Source organism: Eschrichtius robustus, chromosome 12 (genome assembly GCF_028021215.1).
Source record: "Eschrichtius robustus isolate mEscRob2 chromosome 12, mEscRob2.pri, whole genome shotgun sequence".
NCBI classification, from domain to species: Eukaryota; Metazoa; Chordata; class Mammalia; order Artiodactyla; family Eschrichtiidae; genus Eschrichtius; species Eschrichtius robustus.
This window is the reverse complement of record NC_090835.1, coordinates 79,803,193-79,829,442: the sequence shown is the minus strand read 5'-3', so window position 1 is coordinate 79,829,442 and position 26,250 is coordinate 79,803,193. Positions and strand designations below refer to the sequence as shown.

At 36.0% G+C, this 26,250-nt stretch overlaps 1 protein-coding gene across 2 annotated transcripts in view; it reads right to left on the bottom strand.

Moving 5' to 3' along the window:
- Positions 1-26,250, bottom strand: part of CD2AP (CD2 associated protein) — a 114,214-nt gene that overhangs the window by 40,480 nt on the left and 47,484 nt on the right. For both annotated transcript variants that reach the window (XM_068557955.1, XM_068557956.1), the window contains exons 3-5: positions 23,583-23,736; positions 16,477-16,577; positions 13,269-13,389 (exon numbers count right to left, since the gene is read on the bottom strand). In XM_068557955.1, coding sequence (XP_068414056.1) covers positions 13,269-13,389; positions 16,477-16,577; positions 23,583-23,736 — 376 coding nt within the window. The remainder of the gene's footprint in view (positions 1-13,268; positions 13,390-16,476; positions 16,578-23,582; positions 23,737-26,250) is intronic.

Sequence of the window (26,250 nt, the reverse complement as noted above, 5' to 3'; positions counted from 1 at the left end):
AATGTTTGATAAAATTCGCCTGTGAAGCCATCTGGTCCTGGGCTTTGGTTTGTTGGAGGATTTTTAATCACAGTTTCAATTTCAGTGCTTGTGATTGGTCTGTTTATATTTTCTATTTCTTCCTGGTTCAGTCTCTGAAGGTTGTGCTTTTCTAAGAATTTGTCCATTTATTCCAGGTTGTCCATTTTATTAGCATATAATTGCTTGTAGTAATCTCTCATTATCCTTTGTATTTCTGCAGTGTCAGCTGTTACTTCTCCTTTTGCATTTCTAATTCTATTGATTTGACTCTTCTCGCTTTTTTTCTTGGTGAGTCTGGCTAATGGCTTATCAATTTTGTTTATCTTCTCAAAGAACCAGCTTTTAGTTTTATTGATCTTTGCTACTGTTTCCTTCATTTGTTTTTCATTTATTTCTGATCTGATCTTCATGATTTCTTTCCTTCTGCTAACTTTCGGGTTTTTTTGTTCTTCTTTCTCTAATTGCTTTAGGTGTAAGGTTAGGTTATTTATTTGAGATGTTTCTTGTTTCTTGAGGTAGGATTGTATTGCTGTAAACTTCCCTCTTAGAACTGCTTTTGCTGCATCCCACAGGTTTTGGGTCGTCGTGTTTTCATTGTCATTTGTTTCTAGGTATTTTTTGATTTCTTCTTTGATTTCTTCAGTGATCTCTTGGTTATTTAGTAGTGTATTGCTTAGCCTCCATGTGTATATTTTACAGATTTTTTCCTGTAATTGATATCTAGTCTCATAGCATTGTGGTTGGAAAAGATACTTGATACGATTTCAATTTTCTTAAATTTACCAAGGCTTGATTTGTGACCCAGGAATATGATCTATCCTGGAGAATGTTCCATGAGCACTTGAAAAGAAAGTGTATTCTGTTGTTTTTGGATGGAATGTCCTATAAATATCAATTAAGTTCATTTGTTTAATGTGTCTTTTAAAGCTTGTGTTTCCTTATTTATTTTCATTTTGGCTATCTGTCCATTGGCGAAAGTGGGGTGTTAAAGTCCCCTACTATTATTGTGTTACTGTCGATTTCCCCTTTTATGGCTGTTAGCATTTGCCTTATGTATGGAGGTGCTCCTATGTTGGGTGCATAAGTATTTACAATTGTTATATCTTCTTCTTGGATTGACCCCTTGATCATTATGTAGTGTCCTTCTTTGTCTCTTGTAATATTCTTTATCTTAAAGTCTATTTTGTCTGATATGAGAATTGCTACTCCAGCTTTCTTTTGATTTCCATTTGCATGGGATATCTTTTTCCATCCCCTCACTTTCAGTCTGTATGTGTCCCTAGGTCTGAAGTGGGTCTCTTGTAGACAGCATTTGTACGGGTCTTGTTTTTGTATCCATTCAGCCAGTCTATGTCTCTTGGTTGGAGCATTTGATCCATTTACATTTAAGGTAATTATCAATATGTATGTCCCTATTACCATTTTCTTAATTGTTTTGGGTTTGTTTTGTAGGTCTTTTCCTTCTCTTGTGTTTCCTGCCTAGAGAAGTTCCTTTACCATCTGCTGTAAAGCTGGTTTGGTGGTACTGAATTCTCTTAACTTTCGCTTATCTGTAAATTTCTCCACTGAATCTGAACAAGATCCTTGCTGGGTAGAGTAATCTTGGTTGTAGGTTTTTCCATTTCATCACTTTAAGTATGTCCTGCCACTGCCTTCTGGCTTGCAGGGTTTCTGCTGAAAACTCAGCTGTTAACCTTATGGGGATTCCCTTGTATGCTATTTGTTGCTTTTCCCTTGCTGCTTTTAATATTTTTTCTTTGTATTTAATTTTTGATACTTTGATTACTATGTGCCTCGGCATGTTTCTCTTTGGGTTTATCCTGTACGGTACTCTCTGTGCTTCCTGGACTTGATTATTTCCCTTCCCATGTTAGGGAAGTTTTCGACTATAACCCCTTCAAATATTTTCTCAGACCCTTTTTTTTTCTCTTATTCTTCTGGGGCCCCTATAATTCGAATGTTGGTGCGTTTAATGTTTTCCCAGAGGTCTCTGAAACTGTCCTCAATTCTTTTCATTCTTTTTTTCTTTATTCTGCTCCCTGGTAGTTATTTCTACCATTTTATCTTCCAACTCACTTATCCTTTCTTCTGCTTCAGTTATTCTGTTATTGATTCCTTCTAGAGTATTTTTAATTTCAGTAATTGTGTTGTTCACCACTGTTTGTTTGCTCTTTAGTTCTTCTAGATCCTTGTTAAATGTTTCTTGTATTTTCTCCATTCTCTTTCTGAGATTTTGGATCATCTTTACTATCATTACTCTGAATTCTTTTTCAGGTAGGTTGCCTATTTCATCTTCATTTATTTGGTCTTGTAGGTTTTTACCTTGCTCCTTCGTCTGTAACATATTTTTTTGTCATTTTTTTTTTTTTTTTTTTTTTTGATGGGTGGTGCTGTATTCCTGTCTTACTGGTTGTTTGGCCTGACACGTCCAGCACTGGAGTTTGCAGGCAGTTAGATAGAGCTGGGTCTTGGTGCTGAGATGAGGACCTCTGGGAGACCTCACTCCAATTGGTATTCCCTGGGATCTGAGGTTCTCTGTTAGTCCAGTGGTTTGGACTCGGAGCTCCCACCACAGGAGCTTGGGCCCGACCTCTGGCCTGGGAACCAAGATCCTGCAGCTTCATTGTGCTGTTAAAAAAAAAAAAAAGGAACAAAGAAAAAAAGGAGCAGTACAATATCAAAGAATAAAAAACAAAATAAAATTAGAAAGATAAAAAATATATTAGGAAAAATAAAACTATAATTGAAACAACTGCAAAAGGTAAATAAGATGAAACAACTGCAAAAAGGTAAAATAAAACCACAGCAGAAAAAAGAAAAAAAGGGGGGGGGGGGGAGGGGAGAACAAGCCAAAAGGAGAGATAACCGGTCGCTAGGGTTTCCTCCCATCCCCTTAGGTGTCTGTGGTCTCCCACGGGTGCCTGCTAGGTGCCTTAGTTGTGAGGAGACGCAAATTCCGCGTCCTCCTAGTATGCCATCTTGAGTACACCTCCTGTGTGAAGATTTTTGATAATGAGTTCAATTATGAATCAGCAGATGATTCTAAGGTGCAATTATCAGTTTGAGTACTTGATTATAGCCATAAAATAAACAGTTTCTTTTAGATTTAGTGATTCTAAACTTTACTACAGTCATTAAAGCATATATCATTAAAATAAATGCATAGATATTTCAATTATCTAGTACTAATGGATAGGCTAATTGCTTTTGAACTCTAGAGTTAAACCTTCTCGATCCATATCTCACCTCTTCCACTGTATATGCCCAGTTTCTTCACTTGCAAAATGGGATACTTCATAGGATTGTTATGAGAATTAAATCAGTTGATTCCTGTAAAGCACTTAAAACGGTGCCTGGCTCAGGGCCTATTACTTTTAACAAGTTTAAAGATGTATTATTGAAAACTATTCAAGTAGGAAAGCGCATGATCACATAGAAGGAGCAAAAAATAAAAGGGCAACGTAGACACTAGAAGGAAGAAAGCAGCAGGTCGGGGGAGAAGGCAGGGACAAAGGAGGAGAAAAGAACAAAAGAATGGAGAGAAAGGGTAAACAGAAGGTCTCATAATCAGACAAAACAGAAATCTTACCCTATATGGTATTTCTAATATTTTTATGTCTATGTTTTATCCATCAGAGACTGTCCTTGCATTGCTAAGCTTTAAAAAAAAAAAAATTTCCATTTTATGTATGGCACTGTCAGTCATAAAACCTAACAGCAAATCTTCCTATTAAACCTAAAACTCTCCCTTCCTCCCTTTCTCATGAAACCTCTACAGCAAAAACTACTTGATGACTTGCGCCTCCATATAAAATGACTTAAAACCACCAAGAGCCCCAAAATACAACTACTTTTTGAATAAACAAACAAGATTCATTATGTGAACTGCACTGAGTGCTAAAGAAGAATAATATAAAGTAAGAAACCTGATGAAAGTTCAAAGCACTTAATGGAAGCAATCCAAGTTCACTATTAAAGTGAATGGGTCTCACATTAAGGTAAAACATATAAACCAAGTAGAAGAACCTGGAATCTACTTTAGTTGCTGGCATAAATTCCTCCTCTTTTTACTCCAAGAAGAACATCTTTCACCATCATTCAAAGGTTTTTATGATACTCCTACATTTCCTAAGAAAATGTTGTGTTTGTGTGTTATGGACCTAAAATCTGTATTCCTTAGTTCCTAAAAAGAATCATTTAGAAAGAGCATCTGGCTCTAACAACAACTTGTAAAGACTCATATAACATATTACCAGTAAAAGCACTGAAGCCCCTAAACATTCTTCCTTACAAAGCTGCTCACCAGGAGAAAGAGTTCAAGGTGAAAGCTAATGTGAAATTAGACACCAAAATAAATTGTGCACCATCTTAACTCCTGGAGACTAGGCTGCAGATCACCAAATTTCTATCCACCACCTTTGGCACACCCAGGGTGCATCACCATTCTACAAGGATCCTGTGCCCCACTAGCAATAAGCATCATCTTCCTTTTCAGAGCGTGAATAATGAAATGAAACCTCAGATTGACTCCTCCGAAGAGAATGAACATAAGACACGAGAACTCCTGAAGAACAATCTATCAGAGTTTCTTAAACATTTTGTGCAATGCATCCCTCTAGTAGCCCGGTAAAGCCCAGAGGGATACGTGGCTCAAAACATTTAACAATACCTGTTGGGACCTTTTTACTCTCCTCAAAATTCTGACCTCTTCACTCTGCACCTCATTCTTCGCTTCTCTCCTTTCTTGTAGAAGAAATTAAAAGTCAGATTATCTCGCCCTCAGCTTCTGGGCACTAACTCTGAAGTACCCTCCAATAAACGGAAACTAATCATGATACCTATAATGTAAATCTCATTTCCTCCCACCTCCTGGGTAAATCCTGTTCTGCTGATAAATCCCATTCTTCTGAATTTGCATCTTCAGCTTCTCCCTCTCTACCTGTCCTCTGCCATTAGCATTTGAAAATGATCAAGTCTTTTCCTTCTTAAGAAAAGAAGGAAAACATTCTGGAGTATATGTTGCTACACTGCTTTACACTTACCAGTCACCTCTCTTCACTGCTTTTGTCCAGGTCACTAATGATTTCTTCAACACTAAATCAGGATTACATTTTATTTCTTACCTTACTTATCTTATTTAACCTTGCAGCAGCATCTGACACTACTGTCCATGTCCTCCCTGAAATACTCCCTTCCCATGATGACCACTCACTCACAGGTTGCCTCCTGGCTCTCTCTCTGTGCCTTCTTGGTCTTCTTTTTAGTTACTCTGTCTTGGCCTAGACCATAAATGTTGCTACATAGGATTCTATCTTAGGCTGTATTCCTTTTTCATCCTAGACATTCTCCCTAGGTAATCTCATCCAACTCCATGGTTTCTTGTACCACCTAACATACTTTCAAGCCTCAATTTTGGACATCCACCCCAAGTTTCTTTTCAAGGTTTCAGACACACACATACAGCTGACTACCAAATATCTTCACTTGGATGCCCTGACACCCCCACAGGACTCAAAGTCAACATCTCCAAAAGTGAATTCATCATCTTCTCCCAAAACTTATCCCTTCTCTGCAAATGACATCATCTACCCAGCTTACTGACCAAAGATCTGGTAGCCACTGACTCTTCTTTCTCAGTCATTCCCCATCATCCCATCATCACAAGGTGCAGTTCTTTATACCGCCTATTTAGCACAGGAATGCTACCCATGTTTCTCCATTCCCATGATCACTCCTCTAGTTTAGGTTAATACTATTTCTACCTAAATTATCAAAACATTCTCAACTGGTCTCGCTACCCAATCTTATTCTCCTCCAATCCACTCCTGACACTGCAACCAAACCACTCTATCTAAAAGGTAATCTGAGGCTTCCCTGGTGGCACAGTGGTTGAGAATCCGCCTGCCAGTGCAGAGGACACGGGTTCAAGCCCTGGTCCGAGAAGATGCCACATGCCGCAGAGCAACTAAGCCCGTGCGCCACAACTACTGAGCCTGCGCTCCAGAGCCCACGAGCCACAACTACTGAGAGCCCACGTGCCTAGAGCCCATGCTCCACAAAAAGAGAAGCCACTGCAATGAGAAGCCCGCGCACTGCAACGAAGAGTAGCCCCCGCTCGCCACGACTAGAGAGAAGCCCATGTGCAGCAACAAAGACCCAAAGCAGTCAAAGATAGATAAATAAAATGAATTTATATAAATAAATAAAGTAATCTGATCATTTCTCTCCCCTCTAAGGCTTCTCTGTGACTTGACTACCAGTTCTGTGATGCCTTCTTAAGCCTGACCCAACAATTTCTCTAGCCTCAAAACTTACCACATCCAACCATACACTCTATAATCCCTCTGAATTGGATCTCTTTCGGGATCTTGAAACTGCTCTGCTCATTCTTTACCCTCTGCCACAAACCTGCCTAGGGATCTCCTACCCATTCTGAGATCTCAATCTTTAACTTCCTATGGGGCGCATTCCCTTACATCCTTCCCAGTCTGAGCTAGCTCTTTACACATCTATAGCACCCTGAGTCTTCCTGCCACAAATATTTCTCATGCTGAATTATAATCACTTGTCTAATATTCTTCTCTTTCTCCACAGACCAAAAGCTTCAAATATGGGGAATAATCGTGCCTATGTTGCTCATCGCTGCATTCCCATAAACATGCACACTATGCTCAACAATAAGCACTCAATGTACCGAATGAACAAACATATGAATGTTGAATTAACTAAATAACAGCATTTATATTTAGAATTTCCCTTCACTCACTTCAACTTTTAAATTTCAGATTCGGGAATGCACTGAGTCCATGGGAAATGCCATCGAACCCACATATTACTGCTCATATTTCTCACAGGGGTGAAAGTACGTGACTGACATGCAAACAAATGAGCTAAAACAGTGAGAATTACCTAACAGCCTCACCCCCATATGTTAAATAAAACAGTAAAGTAAAAAGATCAGAAAAGAATTCCAGTTGTGATTTTACCACTCGGTGGTTAAGTAATCTGAGTTATAATTTCTTTACCTTTAAAGTGGAGGTGACACTAACTTCAAAAATTATGAGGATTTAACATGACAAAGTATTTGAAAAGTTCTCTGTACACCAAAACCCACTATGCATTCATGCATCCACTGAGCAACACTGTGACACTGCTTTAGAAACTAGGTGTGCAGCAGTGAGCAAAACAAAATATATAACCTAATGTGGGGGCAGACAGACAATAAGAAAGTAAATAAGAAATAATAACAAATGTATCAAAGAAGATAAGGGAATTAAAGAATGGAAGATAGAAGCTTTTTGCTGTTTTATACACAGCTATTAGGAAAGGCCTCACTGAAAAGGTGGTTTCTGAGGAGAATCCTGAAATCAAACTGAAAGCCATTAAGGATATCTCAAAGGACATTCTGGGCAAATGTATACAGCAAGTACAAAGGCTGTGAGACAGAAATGTTCCTGACATCTTTAAAAACAGTAAGAAGACTAATGAGAACAAAGGGGATGGTTAAGTAGGAAATAAAGTCAGAGAGGCGGGGGGAGACATTTGGGGGTGCCAGATCTTGGAGGGTTCTATAGCCAATTTAAGAAGACTTTGGCTTTTACTCTAAGTAAAAAATGGACAGCTACTGGAGGGTAAGCACTTTAACATTCAGTAGGGAGGTAACGGCAAATAACAGACTATTGCAATTATACAGGAAAAGATAACTTACACCAGGGTAGCAGCTGTTGAGGTGGTAAAAGAAAACAGATTCTGTACATTTATTTAGTAGGTGACAAAGTCTGTTACTGAATCAAGTATAGAGTGTGGTATTATAAAGAAGAGTAAAGGTGAATCCAATTCTTTGGTCTAAGTAAAAGAAGGATGGAGTTGCCACTAGCGCAGATGAAGAAGACTGTACAGACCAAATTTGGGTACAGAGAAAAGAAGATCAGTTTTGACCATCTTAGTTCAAGATGCCTATTTAGACATCAAAATGGAGATTTTTTTTTTTTTTAATAAATTTATTTATTTATTTTTGGCCGCGTTGGGTCTTCATTGCTGCAAGCAGGTTTCTCTGTTTGCGGTGAGCGGGGGCTACTCTTCGATGTGGTGCGCGGGCTTCTCATTGTGGTGGTTTCTCTTTGTTGCGGAGCACGGCCTCTAGGCGCACAGGCTTTAGTAGTTGTGGCACGCAGGCTCAGTAGTTGTGGCGCACCGGCTTAGTTGCTACGTGGCATGTGGGATCTTCCCGGACCAGGGCTCGAACCCATGTCCCCTGCATTGGCAGGTGGATTCTTAACCACTGTACCACCAGGTAAGTCCCAAAATGGAGATTTTTATAGGCTTGATGTGGGGAGAAGACTTAACAAGGGATAAAATACCAGTAGATATAGTCACTGGCTTTATTAAAAAGAAGGAAAATTGAAAGCAAGTCCTACTTAGGAAATAAGTGGAATCTGAAAGGTGACAAAAAGACACTCTAAACAAGAAAGGCTAAGAATATTTGACAAAATGAAAGGGCAATTCATTTCATTATAAAAACTGAAACATCACACTTCCCTAGAGAAGCAAAGCTTTTCCTGAAATTGACTACTAAAAAGATACTAATCTTGAGATTTTATATAGAAACCACTGAGTAATAGAATAGATTATAAGTTTACCACATTCCTAAATATAATAGGGGCGCTTTTTTATAGCTTTTATACCACCGTTCTTCAATGAAAACTGAGGGCATAAAAATAAATTACCCTACGGCTCAGGTAATACTGTCTACCTACTGTCTAGAGTCAGAATTATCTTCTTAGCAGTAATAGCTAGAATTTAGCTGGTCAAACCATGAACATCATCCCATATACTTCAGTTTATTTACTAAAAGAAGAGAAGAGAGAGCTCTACTAAATGTAAAGGAGTGTAAGAAGAAACTATGTAAAATAAACAAATGCAGTGGATATGGCATTCTAATACTGTAAGCAAAAAACAAATTAAAAAATTTATAATGTACAGTTGGTAATTCTTGTAACAGTTACCAGAAACATACACCACTTTACTGACTAAAAAAAGACTATCAAAATACCAGTTATACATAGAAGATGTTATATTTTGTTAGGACACAGGAATAGTGGACATGAATTCTCTAAGTCATAATGCATAAGATATCAAACTCTTAAATTAAAACTTAAAGGACTCTATGCCTTTATCACTAAAGTTCTAAAGACCTTATAAAGCACTCACTTCCTGGCATTTACATCAATATGCAAAAACTTTCTGCCGAAAAATTAGAGTTAAAAAAAAAAAAGGAATTACAGTGTACTTCAACCACTGACTTCCCACCCCATAATCACAAAGCTCCACATTTAGAATGCACTGCTATTGGCAAGGGGTTAAGCAAGCAAGGAAGTACATTTTTAACAGATATGATTCTGCAAGGTTACTAAAATTCTAAGAAGGCTGAATACTGCAAGGAATGCCCAAAGTATTTATAATTATGAAAGTAATGAACTACATCCAAATTTAAATTTGTCTTTTGCTACAGGTTCCACATGGACTTTAAATTTTGTACATACGTTAAGGGCTCAGTTTACAAGGCATCATAAAGATGATGGAAATGTCCTGCACATTTATTGTGGTAGTGGTTTTCATGGATGTATACAGTTGTCAAAATCATCAAATTGTACATTTTACATATACACAGTTTACTGTATGTAAATTATATTTCCAATAAGGTTAATTTTTTTAAATGTCACAGAAACTAGTTTGAAGGCTCTCTCACTGGCCAAACCTGGCAGTATCAAAATAAATAATAATGGCAATAATAGATTAATACCTAGTGAATAAAAAAGAAACAACTGATGAGTCCACGCTGATTTAAAAAAAAAAAAAAAAAAACAACTGGGGAGAAAGCAAAATACTTCTCTATAGAAGAATGTCAAATAATAAACAGATGGGATGATGGAATTAGAAAATCATCATTTTGCAACTATCACAGTAATAACTGATTCAGGCAAAATTTATCTGTGGATGCTTTAACTGCTGAGTGAAAGTTTGATGAGGAATGAGATATTTACATAGTCTCAAAGTACCTCCCCACAAGACACTTATCAATTAGAAGGAAAAAAACAGTAAACTTACAGTAGCAGCACAGCTTTAACCAAGTAATCAAATTTAACATCACCAATAATAAAAGACACAAAGTACACGTGTCCTCCATACAATACAATGAGACATCATCATTCTGTAGCCCTATCAGTAAAATATAACCTGAAACTAAACATGAAGAATCAGAAGAAAAATCTAAACTGGGATCCATTATACAAAATAACCAGCTTAAACTCTTTAAAAATGTCAAGGTTGGGCTTCCCTGGTGGCGCAGTGGTTGAGAATCTGCCTGCTAATAATGCAGGGGACATGGGTTCGAGCCCTGGTCTGGGAAGATCCCACATGCCGCAGAGCAGCTAGGCCCGTGAGCCACAATTACTGAGCCTGCGCGTCTGGAGCCTGTGCTCCGCAACAAGAGAGGCCGCGATGGTGAGAGGCCCGCGCACCGCGATGAAGAGTGGCCCCCGCTCGCCACAACTAGAGAAAGCCCTCGCACAGAAACGAAGACCCAACACAGCCATAAATAAATAAATAAATAAGAATTAAAAATGTCAAGGTCAAGAAAAACAGAGAAAGGTTGGGGATCTATTCTAAGCAAAAGAAACTTAAATTCTCTGCATGGTCCTGTCTAGGAGAAAAAAATAGCTATGTAAAGTATACTAGAACAATTAAGAATTCTGTATATGGACTGTGAATTAAACAGTACTGGTAATATTAAATATCTTGATTTTGATAACTATACTGTAGTTATAAGAGACTGTTCTTGTTCTTAGGAAATACACGCTGAAGTACTTAAAGGTAAAGGAAAAAAAGACCCCCAGATTTTTAAATAGAAATTGAGTAATAAATTAGCAAATGAGGCAAAATGTTAACAATCGGTGGTGAATCTGGATAAAGGGTATATGGGACCTCTTTATTTTTGCAATGTTGCTCCAAGTTAAAAAAAAAAGTTTCAAGAAAAAAAAAAAAATCACTGTACTGCAGTTTAAAGGATGGACCCATAAAGTGAGAGGTAGTGAGCAAAAGTAAACAGGAATGAGAACAGAAACAGAAAATTCTTAGAAGTCTTGAGTCTTCTAAGAATATGTATGTAGAATAATATTAAGTGGTAATTTCTAAAAGTTTTAGGTTTCTCTGCTACAGAATGAGGGGGTGGTACTAGGAGTTCGTAGCTCTAAACCTAGATGTCTGTGAGCTTGCTCTATCATTTCATGCCCTATTCTACCATTTCATTACTTGACTTTTTTCAAAGCTCAACACTTTCTTGAGAAGGAGAAAAAAACTGCATAAATCTTTCATGTGCAAACAAACCATAATTATGGATGAGGATAAAAGTTTCAGAGAACTTTCTTAATAAGGTTTAAAATGGTAGAACTAAAAATGCATCACAAAAACTTTAGGAATTATCTCAACAATGATTTCTAGATACCTTTTATAAATTATGTTTAATATTACCATCTATTAAATGTAAAATTATTTAATTTTTTTCTCTAAAATTTGTTCCCTCACCATTGAGGACAGTGAGGCTTACAAATGCATTTGCTACACATAACAACCTTATAATGCTGTCCTACTTAATTTCAAAATATTGAAGGTACTGACAAAAAGAAGCCAAAAGAAACTAGGTTCAAAACAATCTGCAATGTTGCCAAGCATTATGCTTAGAAACTATCTTGCTAGTTCACAGAACAGTCCTCTTAGGTAAAAATTATTATTCCCATTTTGCACACTAAGTAACTACAGTTAAGCAAAGATGACCAAACCACAGTCCCTGCCATCATGGAGCCCAACATCCTAGATAGATTAAAAAACAGAAGTGTCCACTGGAATGCAATATGAAGTACTAGGTACAGAAGCAGTCTGGACAACCTTAAGACTTCATCTCATTGTTTTGAATGATATATAGTTGCTATGGTCTGCAAATTTGTGTCCCTGCGAAATTCCTATGTTGAAATCCTAACCCCACAAATTAAGAGGTGGGGCTTCTGAGAGGTGATTAGGTCATGAGGGCAGAACCCTCAGGAATGGGATTAGTGCCTTACAAAAGAGGCTCCAGAGAGATCCCTTGCCTCTTCCACCATGTGAGGACAAAGTGAGAAGTCACCAACCATGCAACAGGAAGAGGGCCTCACTAGAACTCAACTATGCTGGCTCGCCTTGATCTTGGACTTCCCAGCCTCCAGAACTGTGAGAAATAGATTTCTGTTGTTTATGCTACCCAGTCTGTGGTGTTCTGTTATAGCAGCCCTAATGGACTAAAACAATAGTCTTCATATCTTGACGTTACACTGCCTTTGAAAAAAACGGCGACACTGGCAACCTTAAGGTTGTATGTCTACACCTCAATATCTGAGTCTATCTAACCGTTACACAACTGCCAAATAATACTAGTTAATGCAAGCACAAAACCCTGAACATTCTCACTACACATACTTTTCCATAAAGAAAAAGATCTACTTATCCCTACACTACCACTTATGAATTTAGTTTCTCTTAAAAAAAAAAAAAAATTCTCCTAAATCCCACAGCAATTCACAGACGTAAAAAAAATTACATCTAGCTTTGGGATAAAATCTTTTTCAATTGTACTTTTGAATAGTGAACAAATTTAAGATTAATTTATAGGTGAGTCTCTAAATGACAGAGATCACAAAATAATTAAATGACATTCTGGCTGCACATGGAAAACAAAATCTATTATGTGAATATAGAAAACAACCAAAGGAAGATTTGTTTTAAACTTCTACTATTTCTGAAGTAGTTCAGCCATTTGCAAACTCTGGGCAAAATTGTATATAAGTAGGTCTTAAGTGGAAAGAAATCAGATAACATAAGTAGTATTATTTCATAATAGGCAGGGAGGGAGGCAGGGAGGGAGGCAGGGAGGGAGGCAGGGAGGCAGGGAGGCAGGGAGGGAGGGAGGCGGGAATTATCTCAACGACTATACATTTACTTCAGGTTGAAGCAGACATCGGAAGGAAAAATACTAAATTATTTGCCTAGACATTTAGGCAAATATTCACTTTAAGTCCCTGTCATAAAGTGCTTTTTTAAGGTAGATAAAATTAAGCTCTTAGTTCAAAAGTAAGACTAGAGTTTTAAAAAATACAAAATAAACACTAGATCAAATATAAAGTTTATTTAAATCTATTCAAATTTTTAAAATAGTCTACCTGAATCATCCTGGGCTTCATGAGTTTCACCATCATCTGTTACCTCTAATTCTTTCACAAAATTTGAGGGAAACAGTCCCAACTTGTTGTTCAGGGTTCCACTCCACCAGCCTTCTTCTACCTGAAAGAGTTCACAACTCAAAGATAATAAAAATTTCTCTTAAGTTTTCACTTCCCCCACAGAAAAACTGAGCCATAGAAGTGAATGAGCACAAAGTTAGTGATGCAAAATAACCCCTTTAAATCTACAAGAAAACACAAAGGGAAAAAATATATTTTGAGTAGATTAAATCTGTGTGGATTGGATTAATCATATATGGGATTAGTCATATATCAATAGCACTTTGCAACACTTAACAACGAGAATTTATGATCAACTGTAATCCATGAAGCAAGTAATTTTCATGAAAGTATCAGATAACCAAGAATAATGTATTAACAGCAACAAGGAGATAGCTCTCTTCTGGAATGTCACTGTTTCAAACACTATGGAGCCTCCGTCTGTAGTTATGACATACATTATTTAAGCATTTGGAAATTTCTGATTTGGAAAAAGTTTTATGAACATAAGAATATAACTTCCTAAATGGCATAAAAAATTACTAAGTAATTTATCTATTTTACTTGAACAGTGAATCTTAACCCAAGTACGAAAAAGAATCACTTATTTTTAAAAGTCCAGATGCCAGGCTCTACTGAACCCTCTCTCCCAACCCCAACCAGAAATATTCTCAGGAACCAAACTCCTTAGAAAAATGTTTACATTCACAAATAATGAGGCTTATTATTATTTAATAATAATAAGTTATTTATGAAGTTATTTAATAATATTAATAACGGTTTAAAAATGGATAATTTCTTCTAAGGATGCTGAGGTCTTAATAAGTAAAAGTAATTTTTTAAAGAGTAAACTATTTACTATCAAAATTCACTTGACAGTAGTACATGCAATATCATAGCTAGAAAAAGCTCTTTTTTCTGTTTAAAATATTAAAAAAATTTTTTTCATCTCATCACAGTTACAAAGGAAACTTTAATAAGTTATTCATCCAACAGGCACTATGTACAAGTCATGGTGTTAACTGATAGGAAAATATTCAAATTTGCACATGAGACATCTCTGTCCTTGAATAAAACAATCTAAAGAAGAAAACAAACAATTAGCAGATAGTTACAATACAATGTGAGAGGTGTTATAAAAAAAGTGTGAACAAAATGCTGTAGGAGCACAAAGGAAAGGCATATACGAATCAAAAAACACTCCCCTAAAAGGAAATGACAAAAGAGCTGGACAGTTAAGGCTAAATGAGAGTTTACCAGACACAAAGCATGTGAAAAATGTGGTACCATAAAAATAAAGGACTTATTAATGGAATATATAGCTGAAATACGAGGTGCCTAGAATACATGCTATTTAAGAGAGAAATAGAAGGCAGTAAATATGAAGAGTTTAGAATTTTTAGCAGACTTAAGGAGGCACCAAAGGATTGAGAGTTCTTCAAACCAGGTGTGATGGAAATACGTAGACCAAACTGCAACAGGTACAACAAAGAGAGCGTCATCAAACTGTTAACTACATCTGGAATCCCAAATTGACAGCAATTGGGTAGTTAGGGTAAATAACTCTATAAAATTCCTATGAATTAAGGAATTCTTAAAAGGCAGGGTAGTATAGTGGTAAAGAGCACCAACTCAAAAACAAATTGTGTGGGTTCAGATTCTGGTGCTCTGCACGCCAGGCATATGAACTTGCGCAAAAATACCTGAAACAAGAGATCACCTAACCCACATGCTCATCTAAATGTAATCTTGACAGTCCTCCCACCGATTAAGTGGCAGGCTTTGTCCCCACCCCCTTCAATCTTGCTGGCTTATGACTTTCTTGTAACCAACAGAATGTGGTGAAAGTGATACTATCACTTCCAAGGTTGGATTATAAAAGGCTATCACTGTGTTCACTGAAATGCTTACACTTAGAGCCCTGAACTTCCATGTCATAAGTCCTACTATCCTGAGACACCTGAGAGCCCAATACAGTGAGAAAGCCAAGCCAAATGGAGAGGGTACATAATGGCTTTCCATAGGGAGTCCTGGTCTTTGAGGCTTCTAGACACTAGACATGTCAGTGAAGGAGCCTTCCTATGATTCTACCAGTACCCAACTTTGAACCTTTCCAGTTGAGGCCCCCAGACATCACAGAACAGAGACAAGCCATCCCTCTGTGCCCTATCTGAATTCTGGACCCACACAACTAACAAACCTAATGAAACAGTTGTTCTTTGCCACAAAATTTAGAATGGCGTGTCATGCAGCAACAGTAGATAAGCCAATCACTTATCTCTGTGATTCAATCTCTTGTTTGTAAAATAGGAGTAAAAATTCCTATCTCCTTAGGTTGTTTAGAAACTTAAAGGAAATAATAAGTGTGAAACACTTAGAATGGTGCTTCAGACATAATATAGGCTCGATAAACACTATTATTATTGCCACCTGGTAGAAATAAACCAGAACTGCCTTTTGTCTAAACACATTGGAGTTTAACATAAACAACTGATAAATTACATATTAGCACACAAAATCAATCTCAGTGGCAATATATGATATCAAAACATATACTTTGAAAATGGCATCTTTAGCTGCTAAATAAAACTTTAATATTTCTTTAACGGTAAAAGCAGAGATATGAAAAGTTATTTTTAAAAATATTTTAAAATCTCATTCTAAGATATTAAGATGAGGGAAAGTGCTTTTGGGTTAATATTTGAATGTGATAATTCAATCAAGACAAAGCTTTTTAAAACATTCTGCTTTTGTATACCTTTGCTGTGCAAAAGGTAAAAATCCTTCTATTTTTATGGCTTGTGCCTAAAGTGAATTAAGAATCAAAGAAAAGGTTTATATTCTTAGCTACTTAGATTATATTAATTTTAGCTAAAAAAGCTTATTTTATTCTTAAAGTCAACAGATACAAATTCAGTACACAAATATGAGGCATAGCAAGGATGAATAAAGCTTTATTTCTACAGATAAGACAGCCTTACTTTAAGTCAATAAAGATCCATTTTAAAGTCTGTATCTTAAAATTAAAAAAAAAAAAGAAACTGGAAAAATAAGTTTAACAAATTAGTATTCTTACAAAGCATTTTTCTAATCCCCAGAGCATCAATTCCAATTGCTGCTTTATCTCTAAAACACGTTTTTGCCTTACCTCTTCGCTAATATCAATAGTATCTCCCACTTTCAGCTCCAGTTCATCCTCATTTTGTGGAATGTATTCAAAGAGAACTTTACACTGACGCCTCTTGGTCTCTAAAGGAGGTAACATACAAAAATTAAGAAAAATCATGAAAACAAACAGTAGCACCTTTACTTACATACTATGCTTATCGTCATAGGATTTGCATGTATGAACAAAAACAGTACGTGGAGACACTCTCAACAGCTAACCACAATCTACTCTCGCTGGCCTTCCACCTTGTCCCCACGCTACAATCTCTTCATCCCAAAATAAATTCACACCAACTACAAATAAGGTGGGCTCCCAGCAGTGAAATCTATTTATGTATCTGATCCCACTGATTATACAAAAGTAAAATATCCACTGCTAATTTTGAGACTGGAAACAGCAACAATAAAAGACACTGTTGGCACAACAAATTTATCACAGCCAAATCCTCCAAGCCAGTGATTTTCAGGATACTTCCTGATCAAAGCTACGGATACTTAAAATGCACTAATTTAAGAGTAGCTGTGTCAAAAAAAAAAAGACAAAATGCACAAATCTAAAATGTATTTTATCTTCTTTAAGCTCTATTTTCTGACATAAAAATCAAACTCAGGTGAAGGTAAAAATAACTTTACTTTAGCTTTTCAAACAAGCTTTATTTATTCAGACAAGTAATGTTTAGGAAATGTAGGCCTTTAAAAAATGTAACGATTCTTTTTAATGAGTATGAGTATCTTTTTAAATGATTTAAAGTGAAGAAAGAGTATTAATTAGCCCTCCCGCCCCCAAGCATATATATATCAATTAGCTTTGAGCAACCTAGTTACGTATTTTTTCTGTGAAAACACTGAAATTTTATTGATATACTGCAAGAGACATTCACACCAAAATTTACTAAGTATGTGAGCAATTTTAGAAGCATAGAGACGAAAGGACTTTTACCATGCATTTCAGAAATTTCCCCAAAACGTGAAATCAGTACATATTAATAGTACAGAACAAAAAAAGTAATTCGTAATTGTTTACATTTCACAAGCCAGTGTCCTATGTCTTACAAAATGCTATTCAGAACTTCAAATAATAGTAAATGTAAATGTCTGAAAAAAGAAATTGAAATTTAAACATGCACCCTCCTCTGCCCAATACTTTCATTTAAGCTGTTAGTGAACCACACGAGAGAATCAGTATTATATCTTCTCTGAGAGCAGGTCCCCCACCATTTGTACGTGGGCAACACACATTTGTGCAGCTCTTTTGCTTGCTATTATTATGTGCTATGTTTTACGAAAGAGACAATACAACCGAGCACACACTGCAGGTGGCCAACAATCTCAGGGAAAGCCAGTGCAGCTCAGGAGGCCTGGCCGCCGAGCCAAAGCCCTCCCCAGTGGAAGCAAAAGCTGTATCTACAGAAATGGACACCGGATGAGGACATTAAAAGAGCTTTGCAGAATCAGAACCTTTGCCAGCAAAGACACCAGAACTTCACACTTCTCAAAGAGCCTGCCCTATTCAGCCAAGAAAAAGGAAAATCACTCCCCGTACACTTCATGTGCCAATCGGACACCTGCCAGTTAACCCACGGGAGTCACGGCAGCAGCAAGGATGCGCTCCTGGCAGCTGTCCAGGCTGGATGCCGCGACCTCCCACAGAGGACAGCGGCCTGACCCCGCCCAGCAGCGCTCTGGGCCCCGATGAGGAAACTGAGAGCCAGAGGGTGATCCACGCCTGCTCACGGGACACGACAGTTGACAACAGAGTTTACCTCTCATTTAGGTGGCAGTTTACACCTGGGACATACACAAACTTGGGCACCTGTGCTTTCTGATGTATAAAAAGAATAAAGATCTTGGGGGCAGTCCCGACAGTCATGTCCTATCAATGCTCTTTTCCACTTAACCTAGTTATAGTTTAATCAAAAGCTTTGTTTTTGTTGTTTTTCCTTTCACACTAGCATAATTCTCCAGAGTGCCTTCTTCCAAAATAGTGTGCAAAATTATCCGCAAAGGAATTTTTCATTTTTCAAAGGAAAATCCACATTGGATAAAAACATCTAAACAGCCCCTACTATTGCTACAAAATGTGAGTCATTTATTTAAAAAAAGAAAAAGTTTTCATATGATTCCATATTTTTATATGGTTCACTCATAAGTTAAGGTGAGTGCCTATATTAAACTTACCTATTAATTGGCAGCACAATTAAAGGAATCTGGAGATTCTTCACATTTCAAATGGCACATACAATGTCTACCCATACATATTGGTCAATAAATATTTACTGAATTTCTAAAATGTATCAGAACCTTTACTAAGCAGAAAAGAAAATGCATGTAAGAGTAGAACTGTCAATAAAAGGATACGTGAAATTCAATTTTTTTAAATAACTATAACGAGTATTTTCTTAAGTAACCTCCATATAGCTTTTCGGATCTACAAAGAAATTAATGGTAAAGTGTTTTTTTAAATCAGTATTTTATAAGTAAAGCCATTAACAAGGAAGAGGATAAAGAAAGTACAACAAAGACAGGGACATATTTTCGTCTTTTATGTACCAGTACCACTCCAAGTCCTTCGCAAACATCTCCCACACAAAAGGTCATAAAAACTTGTTATACATATCATTTTACCAGTGAGAAACAGGAACTCAGCAGTAATTGTCCAAGACTGCAAGAAAGAGGCAAAACTAGAAGACACCCATTTCTGACTCCTAAGCCTTTTATCCTCCCACTGTATCAGGCTGTCTCCTTTACAGATTAGAGTGCTTTAACAAAGCTCATGCACTCTAGTCACATTGGATCCTAACTCCCTGAAAATACAATGGACTTACTTATCTCCATGGGTCTTCCAAGGGCTGCAATTCTAACTAGAATAGAATGCCGTGCTCCCCAATGTTTACGTAAATGATATGTCCTACCTAAAGAAGAGCTTAAATACACCTTGCTCAATGACTTCAGTATAGAACTGCCCTTTCATTTGAATCTTAACTGCACATTATATATATATCTCTAGTACGGTTCTTAATAGTATAAAACACTGTAATAATAATTACAAACATTTATTGAGCACTCCTTATAATATTTACTTAACGTGTTAATACCTCTAAAACCCTATGAGGTATAATCATTACTATCACCCCTGTGTTACAGTAACTTGATGTTTTCCTCTGTTAAACTGTGAGTTTTGAATGATTATCCACACCCAGCTTTATTTGGCAGATTTGACTGCCCACACTAACATTGCTCTTATGGTCTTCATACCCACAGGTATTATGGTATTCAACACATAAATGTCAAATAACTTCAGAAAAACCTTTCAGAAATATTTTATATTTTTTGAAGAACAAAACCAAATTGTATGAAATTACACACCAAAGTGACCTTCCTTGTCGTTTCTACTAAAATAGAAAATCCTGTATTTTCAAATGTAGGTCATCAAAAATGGCAAGTATTTCATGGTTCTAAAAAATAGATCTAAATATTCAGATCAAACAGAGTTCTTAAATTGTGGAACTATTTCTTATTGAAGAATATTGTTTTAATTTTTCCAGCAAATGATAAAATAAAAAGCATACCACACTCAGAAGCTGGGAGGTTGAATGCTAAAATTTCAGAGATAGCAACAAAAAGATTTCCGGTCCATTTTTGGTTCCATTTGGTTCTGGAAAGTATATCTTCAGATTTTATTATAGCATTTAAAATTTTCTAATATAAAAAAAATTTTTTTAATCAATTTTGTTCTCCAGTAAGCAAAGATAATCACCAAGAGTTAAGAAACATTAAGACTGAGCCATTTGCTACATGGTTGAATCTTCTTTAAAATTTTTTTCTTATCCTCAGCAATAAAAAAATCATATTACTTAGGCCATTAAGTGAAAAATTCAAGCTATTCAAGATTTTAGCTATACTGCTGAGATATACCACTTAAGATAATCAAAATCTTAGGAAACATTATCGTCACCATCACGAATAAAAAATACTCATGTGCTTAGGGATGAAGTATCATGTCTACAACATACTTTCAACTGATTTAGCTTAAAAATGTATTTATACATGTATATAGAGATAAAGCCAATATAACGAAATGTTTACAGCAAGCTTAGGTGAAGAATATACCATGTTTAGAGTACAATTATTATTTCAACTTTTCTGTAAGATTTTAAGTTTTTCAAAATAAAATACAAAATCAAAACACCCTACCCCATTCATTTGAGAGGTCACAGCTGGGGAGGAGTCATTTGAGTGAGTCATTTCCCCTTCTAAGTCAGAATATTTTAATGTCAAAGAGCAGAGCCTGAAATAGTATGTCCCCCCACCCCTTTTTTAATGTATGCTGTAAAGATATATAGTCAGTGACCATATTTTGATGATATTCAGAACTTTCATTATCTTCTTCAAAAATGACTCAAAATTGGGAGGCAAGCTATCAACTGTTCTCTGAGAATGAAACACTGTGTAGATTAGCATTTTAGTCAACTAATTTTTCATGTATCATTTCTTTCTGTATAACTACTAGTGATCTATCAGTATCAATCTAAATGTATCTTTTACATTCAAAATAATTATTAACTAGATGAAAAATCACTTCTGTAGCATGAGTTCCCACTAATAAGGAATACAAAGTTACAAGCACTCATGTCTTCCCTCACACATGCCATGAGTAGATTCATAACTGGCATCAATTTTTTTCCAAATGTAAAGTGAAATATCTACTAATATTCCACACTGTATGTTATATAGAATTGTGATGTTGAAAGATGTCATTTCTTTCGTGCAAGTAAACTACTCTACACCATTATTTTTGTGCCTGATTTTACAAGGGTCTCAACAGTAATGTCATTTGTACATGTTTTTGCTATGAGAAGCGTAAATTGGTTCTTTTCTGTAACTTTAGCAACTTATTGCAATCAACTTTGTCCTGGAAAATATTCTGTGCTCACTCTAGCTTAACTAGACACATGCTTAACTTACACACAATAGCAAAAGTTTCAATGGTTTTGTGACTAGACTTTGCAAAAAGGCCAACACTTTTTGGCTTTGGAGACTAGAGGAAAATAGCGAACAATTCCAGTCTCCAGATATCTATCATACTATCTATTTGAACTTCTCCTTTTAGTTGCTTAGACAAAATTCAACACACATGCAGATGCACCTGTCTTGGCACACAAAGATTTGAACTGAACCTTCACAATGAAGGCTTTATCATTACCAACCTTTAAAATGGTTTGGGTTTTTTTTTTTTTTAATATTAATGGTATTGATTAAAAGGGTATATACTACTATTTAACATTACAATGAACAGCTTCTGAATAACTGATCTATTCCATAAATTAAGGATATGATTCAAACTAACAGTAACAACGACAAAAAAAAATCTGATAAAAAAAAAAAACATTAGCTGCTTTTCCTGGAAAAGTAATCTGAAAGCAAAAACAACCTGCATCCTGTTTTAAATGCTAGCTAGCACCAAATGACCAATTTAGTCTTTGCAGCACATGTACTTAAAAACAAATTATGGAGGATCCTTAGGAAAAAGCCTAAGCCTCCTGGCACCAACTATATAATGGTTTCTCCTTCTTACAGGAAAATGAATTATGACCAGGGTTCTCAAGGAAGGTAAAATTTAGAGTCCTTTCCCATTAGGAGACAAAATCACCTTGACGTCCTTTGTCCAGCCTCTACTTAAGATGAAATTTGTCCCTTTACAGCTCAGTGAAGCTAAAGAAAGTAGTAAATAAGTTGTATAACAGAGGTCATAAATAACCCTTTTGGGGGTCTAAAATTCTCCTTGTGCATAGAAATTCTCTATAGAGGTTCACCTGTAGGATGTGGAAATACTGTTATCTATCCCCCAATCTCCAAACAGAGTTAAAGAGTCGAGGGCAACTAGAACTAGTAAACTGTCCACCTTCGGGCAGCAGGCTGAAAGCAGTATGGGTAATATCTAAATACCGTTTGTACATTGCATTTACTGGGAAACAAAGAACACGTATAACCCTTTATTGGTCTGTCTCAGTGTCATGAAACCTGTTTTTTATGAAAATCTGTTTTCATTTTATGAAAATAATCAAAGGGGGATATAACCCGGAAAGTAGACATTTCGCCAAATTCATAGACAGCAGCATAGAAAGTAACAGGTTGAGATATGAGGAGACTATAAAAATCATAAATAGTCTTACATTTGTGAAATGTATATAAACAAAATTTCTTTATGTTATAGACTACTTGGTACATAAGGCATTTTAGTACCAACATCAAGCACAAGGGACCACAACATCAAAGACACTGATCGAAGATAAATGTGGTTAAATACTCATTTATTAAATCAAATTGAACATAGTAGTCAGTATTCAGTCTCTCAAGGGGCTTCAGGTTTACTATGTTAAAACACTATCCACTCCCATAAATGTAGTACTTCTTTGTATATGTTTAATGCTTTTTTGAGTAAGTCTTTCCAAGACTAAGTTTTTGAGAACAGCAATATTACCAGTCTTTTTTTCTTACAACTTTCTCACCAGCAGCAAAATAAAACTCAAGAGTTTAAGTGATCTAAGGTTGTAAGACAGACTCAAAATCATGTCTGACTTTAAACATGGTGCTCTCTCTCTATGCTAAACTGTTCTCTTAACATATTTACACTGAATACTTAAAAAGCACTCTGCTGGGCCAGCCACCTTGGAAAACTGAATGTACATGTTCTGATGGCTAACCACTAAAGAAAATGTTTTATCAAACGCTTGCATCTATACTGCTTAAGGATGAGCAGACATTTTAGCATTCCATTAAATAAATGGTATTAAAGTAAATTTAAGGCAAAGTGTTAACTATTTAATAGAGTGTGTAAGACTAATAAGAAAACAATGCCTTATATCTTAATTTACGATCCCTACAGACCGCTGTCAGCAGCTCATGCTGTATTACCAGATGAAGACTGAGTACATGGGCCAATAACTAGTAACATGAGAATAAGCAGGAAGTTTTTGTAGTCTGCTACAAAAGATTGAGCTAATTTTTCTTACTATAACTTATGGACTGTTATAAAACAACATTCTATTTTGATTTAAATAAACAGGAAAAAAATTATTTACATACTCTTCTTAATGTTTTTGGTTTGTGGATGTGGCTGAATTCCTCCGGCTAGAAGTCCATAGGTGCTTATTCGTTGTACAAGACTTGCTACATTCCCTTGCCTTTCCCGTTTGATGGGCAAATTGTCATCCTTGGATTCTGTCTCTCTCTTAATTTCCTACAAAAGGGGAAATCAGCAAATAGGCAAATTAAGTTGTATTTTATTAAATTCTCAAATGTAAAATACCAAAACCAGGTACAGTGTTTATTATATAAAACATAATATCAACAGTTTTCAACCTTTTTCTCTACCCACACATATCTAAAGAATATAACACACTTTGGTAACAATGACTTATTAGGAGTTTAAGTCTTATCAGAACTAGAGATAGAGGTAAAGAAAGTGAGGCTGAAACACCACCTCTATCCCAACACACAAAGAAACCCTGCAATCATAAACAAACAATCAGACAAACAATAATTCTAAGTCAGGGTGGGCAAACTTTTTTATAATGGGCCATATAGTAAAATATTTTAGGATTTGCAAGCCATACAATCTCTGTTGCAACAACGAACTCTGCCATTTGTAGTGCAAAAGCAGTCATATACTTAAATGAATGAACAGAGCTATGCTCCAACAAAATTTTATTTATGAACACTAAAATTTCAATTTCATATAATTTTTTACATGTCATTAAATACTGTTCTTCATTCGAATTTTTCCAACTATTTGCATAACTCTTAGCTAGCATTCTCAGCTCATGGACACTATAAAGACAGGTGGTGTTTAGATTTGGCCCATGGGCTGTAGTTTGATAAACCCTAAGTCACAGGTCTAACAGCAGATAGGTGAATCTTCATGAAAAGAAGTATGAAGTTTTATTGGAAGACATAAAAGAAGACATATGAAAGAGAAGTCATGCCATGTTCAGTGACTGAAAACTCATTATCATAAAGATAGCATTTTCCCCTAAAACTGACACAATGATGCAATGCAAGCGAATAAATATATCACAGATTTGGAAGAGCAATTAAATAAACTGGTTCTAAATTTGTAGAGAAGAACAAAAGACCAAGAACAGCCAAAATACTTCAGTGAAAAGAAAGTGAGGGGACTTTTTTTTTTTTAACTAAGATATAAAGAAAAACCATATGATACTATAAATTAGTGTGTACTGGCATAAAAACAGACATACTGATAATGAAACAAAACAAAGAGTCCATAAACAGACAAACTTGATTTACAACAGGCAAAAAGTGAGGGGAAAAAACTGAATCTTAAAATACATGGTGCTTATAATGCTCCACATTTAGGTAGTAGGGAATGAAACTGGATTCCTACTTCACACATTTGATATTAAAATTAACAGTTTCTGTTCATTAAAAGTAACCACTGAAAATAAAGCAAATCACTAACCAGGAGGTATTTTTCACATATAAAGTTAACAAAGAATCTGAATCTCCAGGTGTTTATGTCTACTGCAATGTTAACTAGTTGTTACTCTCCCGCTGGTAGGATTTCAGATTACTTTGACTTCTTTATACTGTTCAGAAGTGTTTGATGTTTGCTTTGTTTGTGTTTTTTAACAAGGTATATCATTTTGCAAACAGAAAAAAAGTTTTCCATTTTGGGAAAACTGTTAAGTTGGTGAAAAACTGTGAAAATTATTAAAGTACAAATCATAGAAGACACACAAAACATTTCACACTATAGTGACTGCTTCATTTTTATTGGTAATGTACTTAAGGAAAAACACTTCAATCTGCTATTAATACGTGACACACCATATGAAAACCTCACGGTTTTCAGACTGCACTAAATATTTTTCAATCTAATGAAAATATGAAATCTACGTAAAAACTGGTAGTTACAACCTCAACATGCCAAGAAGTATTCATTTTGTATTCTCCTGAACATCTCATGAGCCACCTACATTTTATTTATTTGTTTTTTTAAACATCTTTATTGGAGTATAATTGCTTTACAATGTTGTGTTAGTTTCTGCCGTACAGCAAAGTGAATCAGCTATATGTACACATATATCCCCAAATCCCTTCCCTCTTGTGTCTCCCACCCTCCCTATCCCACCCCTCTAGGTGGTCACAAAGCACCGAGCTGATCTCCCTGTGCTATGTGGCTGCTTTCCACTAGCTATCTGTTTTACATTTGGTAGTATATATAAGTCCATGCCACTCTCTCACTTCGTCCCAGCTTACCCTTCCCCCTCCCCGTGTCCTCAAGTCCATTCTCTATGTCTGCGTCTTTATTCCTGTCCTGCCCCTAGGTTCTTCAGAAACTTTTTTTTTTTTTTTTTTAGATTCCATGTATATGTGTTAGCATACAGTATTTGTTTTTCTCTTTCTGACTTACTTCACTCTGTATGACAGACTCTAGGTCCATCCACCTCACTACAAATGACTCAATTCCATTTCTTTTTATGGCTGAGTAATATTCCATTGTATATATGTGCCACATCTTCTTTATCCATTCATCTGTCGATGGACACTTAGGTTGCTTCCATGTCCTGGCTACTGTAAATAGAGCTTCAATGAATATTGTGGTACTTGACTCTTTTTGAATTCTGGTTTTCTCAGGGTATGTGCCCTCTTGCACTGTTGGTGGGAATGTAAAGTGATACAGCCACCATGGAGAACAGTATGGAGGTTCCTTAAAAAACTAAAAATAGAACTA